General features: G+C 42.9%; 1 protein-coding gene across 1 annotated transcript; it reads left to right on the forward strand.

Moving 5' to 3' along the window:
• The first annotated feature begins 2,968 nt into the window (after positions 1-2,968).
• Positions 2,969-10,450, forward strand: Lgalsl (galectin like). Its single transcript, XM_076832723.2, has 5 exons — positions 2,969-3,426; positions 4,210-4,281; positions 4,444-4,532; positions 5,175-5,352; positions 7,316-10,450. The coding sequence occupies exons 1-5, from the start codon at positions 3,391-3,393 to the stop codon at positions 7,457-7,459; spliced, it is 519 nt and encodes a 172-aa protein (XP_076688838.1). The 5' UTR covers positions 2,969-3,390; the 3' UTR covers positions 7,460-10,450.
• The last annotated feature ends 916 nt before the right edge of the window (positions 10,451-11,366 follow it).

The raw sequence follows: 11,366 nt of genomic DNA on the forward strand, positions 1-11,366 counted from the left end.
ATCAGGGAAGATCATTTAGCAAAGTCCATCATCAAATACCTGTTTATTCTTCTTTCACTGTTAATCATGGTTGACTGCCCTCTCCCCTTTGATAGCCTTTTTAGTGGTTTTCCAGTAGAAATACAGTTCATCATGAAATTTCAGTTGTAGTTCATAAGTGGGTCACAATCTTCATTAATGTTTTTAGATACAAATGCCTGTAATCAAAGCATAGTTTGCCTATCCTTCACTTTACAACTCAAAAAGCAAAACTTTTTTTAAGCTCTATAGTTCATTAATTCGATAATGGCTTTTTTCTTTTAGGCTTTCTCTATGCTCACCATGTGCAAAATTAACCATTCTGTAGACTGAGAAGTAATCAAGCATTTTTAGAATAAAAGACAATTTTCCATGTTAAAATATTCTGGATATTCTGGGAAGGTTCAGTACCTTGCTATTCTTCACATTCCTTAAGTGTAAGAAACTCATCTTCAACAATCCAAGTATCTTCACCTTCACTAACAAAACAAATCAGAGGGTTATTCTTCACCTTACAAAACTACTTATTACCCAAGATTATTTTCATTCATTAGCACCTACTCTCAAACCCATTAAAATTTAGTCAGCATTTACACAGGTTTTCAGAAGAACTTTTAAAGAGCTGAAAGGGAATGGTGAATGAGCTCACCCCCTTAATCTTGCAAGTAAGGAAACTGAGAGCCATAAGGAGTATGAACTATTGATTCTCTATGACAAGTAGGACTTATCAAGGGCCCATAGTGTCCTCACATCTTTAGCATTTCTACTGTCTAAACCATCATTACCTCTTGCTTGGAATGGTGCAGGAGTGATCTAAATCCTGTTTTCCCCTCTCTCCTATATAATACCTTTCCCCCAAAGGTCACTCCACACAGCAGCCAGAGGGAGGCATCTATAACAGAAGGCAAACTGTCCCTCTTTTCTACACACCTTCTGATGTCTTCCCATCTCCCTATAGTAAAAGCCAGTCCTCACCACAGTTCCCAAGGCCTATCTACACCTAACTACCCACCAGCCTCTAGACCCTTGCCCCAATGTTTTCTCCATTCACTCCACCTTGGGGACATCACCCTTGCAGTTCCCTCTGCCAGCAACCTTTTCCTCCAGAGGTCCAGATGACTCCCTCCCTCCCTTCCTTTCTTCAGGGATTTTCTCAAATGTCACTTTATCAGAGATGGTTCCCTGACCACGCTACTTAAACAGCATCATGCTACTTCTCTCTCCCTCCTTACCTGTGGTATTATTTTTTCCTAACATTTTCCCCACCTGACATATTACATATTTGTTCATTGTTTGCCTTTCCTCACTGTAATTTAACCTTGACCAAAAAAGTCTCTGCGAACCCTAGTGCTTGCCATCTGCCTGAACTTTGGTAGAGTGTGCTTACAATGTGCCGGGTGCTGTTCTAAAGAAGGTACAGGAACCAATTTACTTAATCATCACAGCTAACCCAAGATAGGCATTATCATCCTAGTTGTCATCATCATCATCATTATCATCATCATCTCTGGTGAAGAAACTAAGGTCAAGAGAAGATACAGATGAAGTAACTCATGTAATCACCCAGCTAGTTGATAGTAGAGGAAGGATTTGAACCCAAAGCACCAGCTCTTTAATCGCCAGAATGTATGCTTAGCTAATGACAAAGAACAACTTTAATGCTCTTTCCCCTATTCCAGACTCTTAGAAATTGAGATATATCAAAGTACTTTCAAACATCAAGCTTCCTTTAACTGCCTACAATTTTAGAATAATAGGTGTGATTTGAGCTAAGACTGTTAAACAGGAGTAAAAATGTGAGCTACAACTCCACTTCAGCCTCTAATGAGGGAACCACTTCCACAAAGGACTGTGGCTTACAGGTGTGTGCAGGTAATTCTTACTGTGCAACTGAGATTACCTGATTAGCTCTGGTCCATAAAAGGAAAACTAAGACACAAAGCTGCAGTGATGTTTTGGGCCATGCAGCCAGTAGCAGCGGCTGGAAGGGAGCTTCTGAGGTCCTCTGGGACTGCAGTAGGTCACATATGTTCCCTGCTTATTAGTGTAGAACACCCCAGTGATTCACACAATGGAATGTGTAAGCCAAGACGTCACCTAATAAAGGGTACGTCGATACAGCTTTATCTGAGAAGTTACATAACCATCCTGATGTGGAAATGCCATTTGGAATTTGTGCTGTAGAATAAAAGAGGGGTGTATCTCCTGGGAATTACTCCACAAAGGTCGTTAGAGATTTTCAGAGAGAAATTTACAACCCCCAAACTGGGCAACTGATTTGTAAAAAACAAACAAAAAACAAAAAAAAACAGGGCCCTGTGGAGGCTCTCTGAGGGGGTCTCGGAGTCCAGTTGTATTTGCAACGACTTGGCCAGAGGCCTGCTGGAAAGAGCCTCAAGGGACAGCCCAGCCCGCCCATGTTTCCGCAGGGAAACGAGGCCTCGCCGGTGTCTGGCCCCACGGGACAGAAAACACTCTACCTTGAGGTCTCCTTTTCTCTTTCTTTAGGGTCAAATATTTACTTCTGCAAGCCTTGAGATCTTTCGTTCTCTTTCTACCCTAGACAGCCCAATGAATCTTTCTCTCACTTGATTGGCAATCTCTGAAAGAAATCAAACTGACCTCCCGCTCCGGGATGCTCCCCTTCTCCCAGATCTTCCCTCGACCTCGCCTCTCACCATCTCACCTGCCCCCAGGATGCGGCAGAAGCAAGGGGGGTTAGTGATTAGAAGGCAGGACGGAAGCGGCAGGAGTGTCCTAAGCACCTGTCACCTGGCAGGTCCCGGCCCTCCCTTTCTCAGTCCCCCCAGCCCCACCCACCTTCCCGCCCCGGATCGCCCACACGGGCCCCGCCCTCCCGCACGCCCAGACCTGGACTGGCCCGTCCCTCCTGCCCGGCCTCCCGCCACTGTCCAATGACCGAGGGGCAGGGCAAGCTGAGCAAGCCGCGGCAGCCCAGCCGGGTCCCCGCCCTGTTCCCGGTTCCCGAGCGGGGCCCGGTGGCCTTTAAATGCCACCCAGGACCGGCACGGTGCGGCCCTCGCCACCTTTCTTTCTTGGGCACCGGCAGCAGCGCCAGCCGCGACTCGTCAGCCGCAGTCCAGGTCCCAACAGCAGCGGCCACCTTAGACCTCCTGGCCCGCGCCGCCTCTCCCTCCCCTCCCCCTCCTCTCGGGCCCTGCCTGCCGGGTCCGCGCCGGGCCCCCGGGCGTGCGCGCGCGCGCTCCCGCGAGTGTTTGCGCGCCCGCGCCAGCCTCGGACCCGCGCCCCCACTCAGCGCAGGACCGCCCCGGGATCCCCGCCCGCGCGCAGCGTCCCGCGACCCCCGCTGCCTGGCCGCCAGCGGTGTACCCCACCGCGCCGTGCAAGAACATGGCGGGATCGGTGGCCGACAGTGATGCCGTGGTGGTGAGTATGGCGGGGTGCACGCGAGGCGCCCCCTTCCCGCCGCCCCGCATGCCGCTGCCGCCTGCTCCAGCCGGAGCTGGGGCGGATAGAAGCTGCAGGCCCAGCCCCGCGTCCCCCGCCGGGTACCTGTTAGCAGGAGCCGGCCGTGCACCCCGGCCAAAAGGAGCTTTCCCAGACAGAGGGCGCTGGACTGGGGGAGGGTTTGGGGGAGATTGCAGGGTTGAGGTGCCCGACAGCCGGTTCGGTGTCTGTACAACCGCCGACCAGGTGTGTGCACTTTTGCACGTGTGAGTGTGCGCGAGGGTGAGTGTGTCGGGGCGCGCGCCCCGCGACCGGCTCCAGACGTCCCGGGGATTCCCCCTTGAAAATGGGTCCTCGCCCCGGGCTCCAGAGACAAGTTGAGCACTGCCACTCCACTTCAGCCACGTCCCCGAGGACAGGCCTGCCAGACAGCGGTTCCAAAAACGTTTGTGGTTAGAGAGGGCCTGCCCTTCCCCTGCACCAGGTTCTGGCTCCCTGGTGGGCTCCGACCTTGAATTTGATCTGGATTTGAAGGGGTCTGGGGATGTTTGGAGTCTTAGCTACCGGACGGAAAGGATGGGTTTTGTTCTGAGGGTTTATGCGGTTATTAATGGGCTATAAAGAGGCATCATCTGCAGACACTGCTTGTGTGTCTATGGAGAACTGCTGGATTCTGCTAGATTTCTATAGGTGCCCCCACCCCCATCTTCTAAGGAAAAAAAAGGGTCTGTGGAAAGCCAATCTGTATGCTTCTATTTTTAGAAACTAGATGATGGGCATTTAAACAACTCCTTGGGCTCTCCAGTTCAAGCAGACGTGTACTTCCCACGACTGGTAAATGGTTTTGTTCTGTTTTCCGTGTCTCTGCCTGTACCCCCTTCCTTTCTTAATTGCATTTTCCTTGCATTTTCTATTAGGTCAGGTTCTCAGGATCTGAGGGCTTGGCTCTTCTCTAACAGCCTGTAAAGTTCCTGTTTCTCCTCTCCTCCTTTGCAGATAGTTCCATTTTGTGGGCACATTAAAGGTGGCATGAGACCAGGAAAGAAGGTGTTAGTGATGGGCATTGTAGATCTCAATCCAGAAAGGTAAGTCAAGACAGAGTCCTCTTCACCAGCAGAACTATCAGGCAGTGGCAGGGCCCTGCCCACTCCTGTTGTGGTTTAGTTTCCTCTTCTTCCTCTCCTTGTGGACAGTGTTGCTAGTTGGGAGTGCCAAGAAAGTACCATGTTCCCATGAAAAGAATGTGTATGAATCCCAGCCATCATTTCTCCAGACAGCTATTTATATCAGAGATGATAAATATAGACCCACATTTTCTCTTTGACCCTTAGAAAGGCCAAAGGATTTTTCCCCCTTTTTTTATGGTTTTGAAACATGGTGAGCAAGAACTATTAGTATAAATAAGAACCAAACTTGACAAGATATTATTTCCCCTAGTCAACTGCTAGGACTGTTTTTGAGAATTCTGATGGATTAATACACTGATGTGTGAGTGGCTTAGGGTATTTAGTATTTGATTTTTGTAATTTCAGTCATCCACCAAAGTTTTCTCCAGAGTCTACTTTAGGTAACAAAATTAATTGGTTTGAGTGTAGTCCTTCTTTACCATAGTCTAATCTCTTATGAAAAGAGTAGTTGCCCATTAAAAACAGACAAACCCAGAGAAGGAGAACTTGGATCATTTTATAATATCCAGCCCCAAATAAATGAAACCACTTTGTTTTCAGTTTTGCTATCAGCTTGACCTGTGGTGACTCTGAAGATCCTCCTGCTGACGTGGCAATTGAACTCAAAGCTGTGTTCACAGACCGACAGCTACTTAGAAATTCTTGTATATCTGGAGAAAGGGGTGAAGAACAATCAGCCATCCCTTACTTTCCATTCATCCCAGACCAGCCATTCAGGGTAAGTATCTCAAGCGCCTCAGCTACAACCACTGGCAGGGTGGTGGTGTTCTAATCTCATGTGTGCCAAGAACATTGAAGTAGCCAGAATTCTGCATGTCCAGGAAATTTGTCACCCGATGGTTGAAAATAAATAAATTATATATATATATGGAGAGAGAGAGAGAGAGAGAAAGAAAGAAAGAAAAAGGAAAAGAAAAGGAATCAAAGAGCTCTGTTTGCTGATAGAAATTAATGCTCCCAGAGTAGTACTTGGATCTCTCTGTTCAGCCCATATATTAGTTATTACACCCATATTTACATACTCAGATTGTTAAGGAAAAAAACCTACTACTACATTTAGCTACTATGGTAAGTATTAATTTAGCAAATACTTTTGTATATAGTACCCAAAATAGTGTTAGGCATATAATAAATACCTGCCCCAAAATATCTGATTAATACATATTAATAAGTATCCAGAATTTTCCTCATTTTTTCCCTTAGCCTTTGAGTAGTTTGAAACCTTATTCATTAAGACATTTTAAAGAATTTGGTGGTTATCATTTTATGTCCTCTTGTTTCCTTTGCTAATGAGGCCATGTTCGTGTCCTTGTTTCCCCCTCTGCATTAATCAAGCCTCTGTCTATTTCATGGTCACAGGCTGTGTGGCTGACAGATTCCTTCCATTGGGCCTGGAAGAATATAGATTTGCTCCCCACTATCAAGTGGGCAGGAAACACAACCCAAACTTGCCACCTAATCAAGCAGCATTAGCAGCACCTTCCTCTAGAAAGGACAATGCCAAATAAGAGATGCATGTCAGTGATGTGGAGAAAAGGACTTCGGGCAGTGATGAAGTTCCTTCATCAGATCTTGTTCACACACATCCCAATAATGGCAGCTTCATTAAAAACTCCCATTTGCCTGATCAACCTTTAACATGTTGCTCTTCATCTAGAAATTTTCAAAGGCTTTATAGCCTGGGTAAGAAATTCTGTGATAGAATTAAAATCATTGCCTTTCTAATTCTAGCCTGGGGAAGGCACTCCACCCTCTTCTGTAGGATGGTTATGTCCTCTTAGGCTCCTCTTGATTGTTATAAGTTTCCTAATGATGAATCTTCACACTCATGAGTATGATCAACCAGAACTTCTAGTAGGGATATAATGCTCCCCAACAACAAAATTAAAGTGAAATAGGCCCTTCTTGGTAATACAAGTTTAATAATAATATGAATTAAATGTGACTAATATCACATATGGAGTCTCCCCTTGCATGGTGAATACCAGAGCTTTTAATAAATACATCATAGCACAGAACTAATAATTAAACTTATGGCGAATTACTTGTGTTAAGAAAAAGGAGAAGACAAAGCTTTTACCATGTGGAATTTGTATTTCTGTTTGGCTTACAAAGCTTTGTTAATTACACATTGTAGGTAATTACTATATAACCTTCTCTCTGCTTTAGTGTTACCATGTTTGAGTGTCTAGACTATTATTACATGCTACTAAATGGGTACCAGTTTGGCCTTGTGAGGGGCTCCTCTAAAAGTGGGTTTGGGGGATAATAATGGAGACATTAAATGCCATGTAACTTAATCTATGCTAGTTACCGACTTCTGGGTGCAAAGACAAATGTTGAAGCCTGAACAATTTAAAATCTTTAAAGGATATTGAATAGTGTAGAGTAGTGGTTCTCAAAGTATGTTCCCTGTTTCAGCCTTATCACTGTTACCTTGGAACTTGCTAGAAATCTCAATTTTTAGGCCTCACCCTAGTCCTTCTGAATTGGGAATTTGGAGAGTGAAGCCCTGCAATTTGTTCTAACTAACCCCCTCTATAGTTCCTTCCAGTGCATTCTGATATTTGAGAATCACTGAAGATGTTGCCATTTTTTTTCTCTAAAATAAAGTTATGTTTGTCTTTCCTTGTAGGCTTTGTTGAAATTGTGAATTCAGATTATTATTTTGTTTCTTCCAGGTGGAAATTCTTTGTGAGCACCCACGTTTCAGAGTGTTTGTGGATGGACATCAACTCTTTGATTTTTACCATCGCATTCAAACGTTATCTGCGATTGACACCATAAAGATAAATGGGGACCTCCAGATCACCAAACTTGGCTGACAGCATTTAAACCATTTCTATTTCAAATAGGATCAGGTGCCACAACCATATGACTGTCGGTCTGGAATAAATGTCCCAGCAAGATCTGGAGACTTACAAAGAAAACAAAAGGCAAGCTTCACTGTCTCTTCTTTCTGTGCAGTTTAAGCCCAAAATGACAACTTCAACTATGGTTTGCCCATAGGAAGAAAGCTGTCGGACAAAGACACCGAGCCATTATTCCCAAAACGAAGTAATACATGTATGCTGGATTTATTCAGACAAAACTAAAATGGATTTGTGATGATTTGTGATTGGATAGCAAATTATTTGTCATTTCAAAGCAAGGTGATGTTTAGAAACAAAGTGCTAAAGACATCAAAAACAACAACGGTACACCGAAATCAACACTTTTCTGCACTGAAGTAGAATTGTGTAGCACAACCAACATTTTAGTCAGGGTATTTACATAGAATGTAGGTTGCTCAAGATTTATTATTTTTTCTTTCTTCCTTTTTTTGCACAGCATAATGTCAGTTCAGATTTTTGAAGCTTTCTTGTAGTTATTTATTTATATTCAATGTATGTATTAGAGAATGAGCAATGTCTCAAGAACAGCAAATCATGAACTTTTGAATGTACAAATATCTTGGGTCTGAGAGGGGAAATTATGTATTACAATCATAAATCAGGTGAATTTATATCTTAAAGAGTTGGGTTGTATCTTCCATACTCCTGAACATAGGATCTCTTAATATAAATTGTCATAAGTGCTTTTGAGAAAAAAATTTGCAACATTTCGATAAAATTGCTATTCATGTTGTCGATTATGTAAAATTCTATTTATATTGCTTTTTCTCCTAACTGAATTAGCACACTATTGGCTTCCTTAAGACCAATTAAATACTTCTCCCTAGCTTTGCATAATAGCTCATTAAGTTGTTATTAAATTCATTGAAGATGCAAGAGAGGGGGATTGCATAGATAATTTTTGAATGATTATTAGATAAACTTTTAAAAGTATATGAAAATGATTTTGGAATGTAGTGTAAAGCAGACAAATGGCCCTGAATGACCTACTTGGAAATAATTTATGTCAACTTAAGCTGTTAGCTCATTATATAACTTTTCTTATATGACCCTCACCAGTATCCCAAAGCAATGCCTTTGGAGCTTCAGAGTAGAAGATGCTTCCTACTGTGTTGGCTCTGTGGCTGGGAGGAGCTAGTGACTTGGAGGAGATAGTAGGATAAGATGGAATCCAGATTAGGAAAGGATCCAGTTAGTTTATCTGAAAGGTTAACTCCCAGGACTCCAGGTCTTTGAGTCCAGCCAATACTCTGAGTGCTTCCAGTGAAGCCTTAGGAGTTGTCCTGCGCTTGCAAAACTGATCAAGCCGGGGAGCAGCTCCAGCAGGAGGCTGCAGACTACAAATGCCACCACAGGTCCAGGGATGGTTGGATGCTGGACTTCACAAGGTGCATTGGCTCTGGAGAGAAGGACCCTTGGCATTGCTTTGGCCAGGTAGTGGGGGAAGAAAGGGGTGCTGGGGCGGGGGTGTATTTATATATAATTTAGGTTTTGTTTGTACAGCATACTGCGTCTTGTTATGACATGTCCTTGTCCTGCTTGGCTTTTGAGTTTTTTGGGTTTTTTTTACACTACATGCAGAGGCACGGAAGTGGCTATGTCATTTTTCACGTGCCGAAAAGGTAGACAGTGTTTCAGTACCAAAGTCTAAGATAAACAAAGCAAACTAAAATCGTGAATTTTTATAGGTGATATATTTGGATTCTTCTCAACTTTGAAACTGTCTAGCACAGTTCTATGGTGTTTTAGAAGATATTTTATCCAACAACACTGGCTGCACATTAAAAAGCTTTATGTACCAGCTGACTTAGCCATATTCAGCCAGGAGAGCTGTTCGGTGGCTCCAGGTATTTTCAAGCCTTTGATTAACTTCTCATGGTTTATAAAGCCACTTTTAAGGAGTATCTATAGAGAGACTTAGAGGGCACCCTGAAATATTTTTGTAGGGATTTTGATCCAACTTATGCTGGACGATCCCAGGGGAGGATGCTTTTGAGTGGTCAACTTTTCCTACCCACTGCATAATTCAGCAGAAACCAGAGGAGCAGGGAGTATAACTGATTGGAAGTGGCTGTGTTCTCTCTGCCTATCAGCTAACTCATTAGCAACCAAGCCCTTTGGCAGCTTAGTGTGAAAATGCGTGTTAACCCTTCCTTTCCCTATGAGGTCAGTGGGAACTTCTTGGATAAATCTACTGGGATTAATCTCAGTGATGTGATGATTTGATTTAGGTATAGCTAAATGAGTACAGGGCTAATCCCGCCGTCCTAATGGTTAGCTGGAAACTGGAACATGTTCACACCCTCTCCTCGGCCTGTGAGGTCTAAGGTGGGAATTTCAGGATTGAAAGTGCAATTTAAAGCTTCACAGGAAAGTATTTGCGTATGTAAGGAGTTATTTCTGACCAGAGCCCTAGTTTTGCAATAACCCAAACCAAGGAATAACAATCAGGCTCTGGGGAAATAAAAGGCAGGCTTTAGACAATCTGTTTCTGCAGCAAAATTAGAGTGAATGTGTATATCTACTTAAAACCTAATGGAAGTGATTTCTGCTCTCTGGGTGGTCCCAGAATTGTTTTTAAATTATTTTTATAAATTTTGAAACCCCATTTCAAATCTTACCAGCCTCAGTTCAGACCCCCCTAAGAGATCACTCTTAGGATTGATTTATTTGCTAAATGGCAAGTCTTTCCATTTGTCTTTAAAAGAAAATATCCAAAAAGAGGGCATGAGCCCTGTTGCCTTGAGAGAAGCAGCCTTGGCATTTTCCAGCATTAAGGTAGGAAAAATGTTCCTATGATGACATATTTTCAAAGAAACACTTTCTTATTTACTGCGTGGTGTAAAATGTTGCTATATGTATTGTTACATTATGTCACTGCTGAAAGTTATTTGCACTATAATAAAGGAGTTTTCTACAAAATGTTTTCCAGTTTATTACATGCTGCATTTGGTCCCAGTTAAATCGCACTTAGCACTTAGCTTAGACCCTGAGGTGCAGCACCCCTCTCTTTCACACACACACACACACACACACACACACACACACACACTCCAAACCACTTTGTCTTGTGTTTCTCACATTGATTAAGGAAGAGAAAGTGACTCAGGGGCCCCCAGAGCCTGAATGAGCTTATATTGTGGATTCAGTGGGTGCTTATTTTTTTATTTATTTATGTTTTGCAGTACTAGAGATTGAACCTAGGAGTACTCTGCTACTTAGCTTCTCTCTCTCCTAAGACGGGATCTTGATAAGTAGTTTAGGGCCTGACTAGATTGCTGAGGCTGGCCTCAAACTTGCGATCTCCTGCCTCTATCTCCTGACACTCTGGAATTATACGCATGTGCCAATACACCCAGCAGTGAGTTTTTTCTTTTACTTTTTTTTTTTAATTTTTAATTGATTTTTTAAAAATAAATGACAACAGAATGCATTACAATTCTTATTACACATACAGCACAATTTTTCATATCTCTGGTTGTATACAAAGTATGTTCACATCAATTCATGTCTTCATAGATGTACTTTCTAAAAACAATTTACATGCAGTAAATTTACTTACGTTAGTGGATAATTCTAGGTATTTTAACACATTGAGAATGTAACTCCCATTTTATCAGGAAACAGAATCATTGCATCATCCCCCCAATTCCTTTGTGCTATCCCTTTGTAGTTAAATTCATCTCCCACCTTCTAACTTTGATCAGGCAACTAAGGAATTATTCTCCCACCCTATAGTTTTTAATTTTCCTGAATGTTATAAAAAATAATCACATATTTGTAACTTCTTGAGGTTGGCTTTTAATTTGCATAATGCATTTGCAATAATGCATAAGTG

This window comes from Callospermophilus lateralis, chromosome 14 (genome assembly GCF_048772815.1).
Source record: "Callospermophilus lateralis isolate mCalLat2 chromosome 14, mCalLat2.hap1, whole genome shotgun sequence".
Classification (NCBI taxonomy): Eukaryota; Metazoa; Chordata; class Mammalia; order Rodentia; family Sciuridae; genus Callospermophilus; species Callospermophilus lateralis.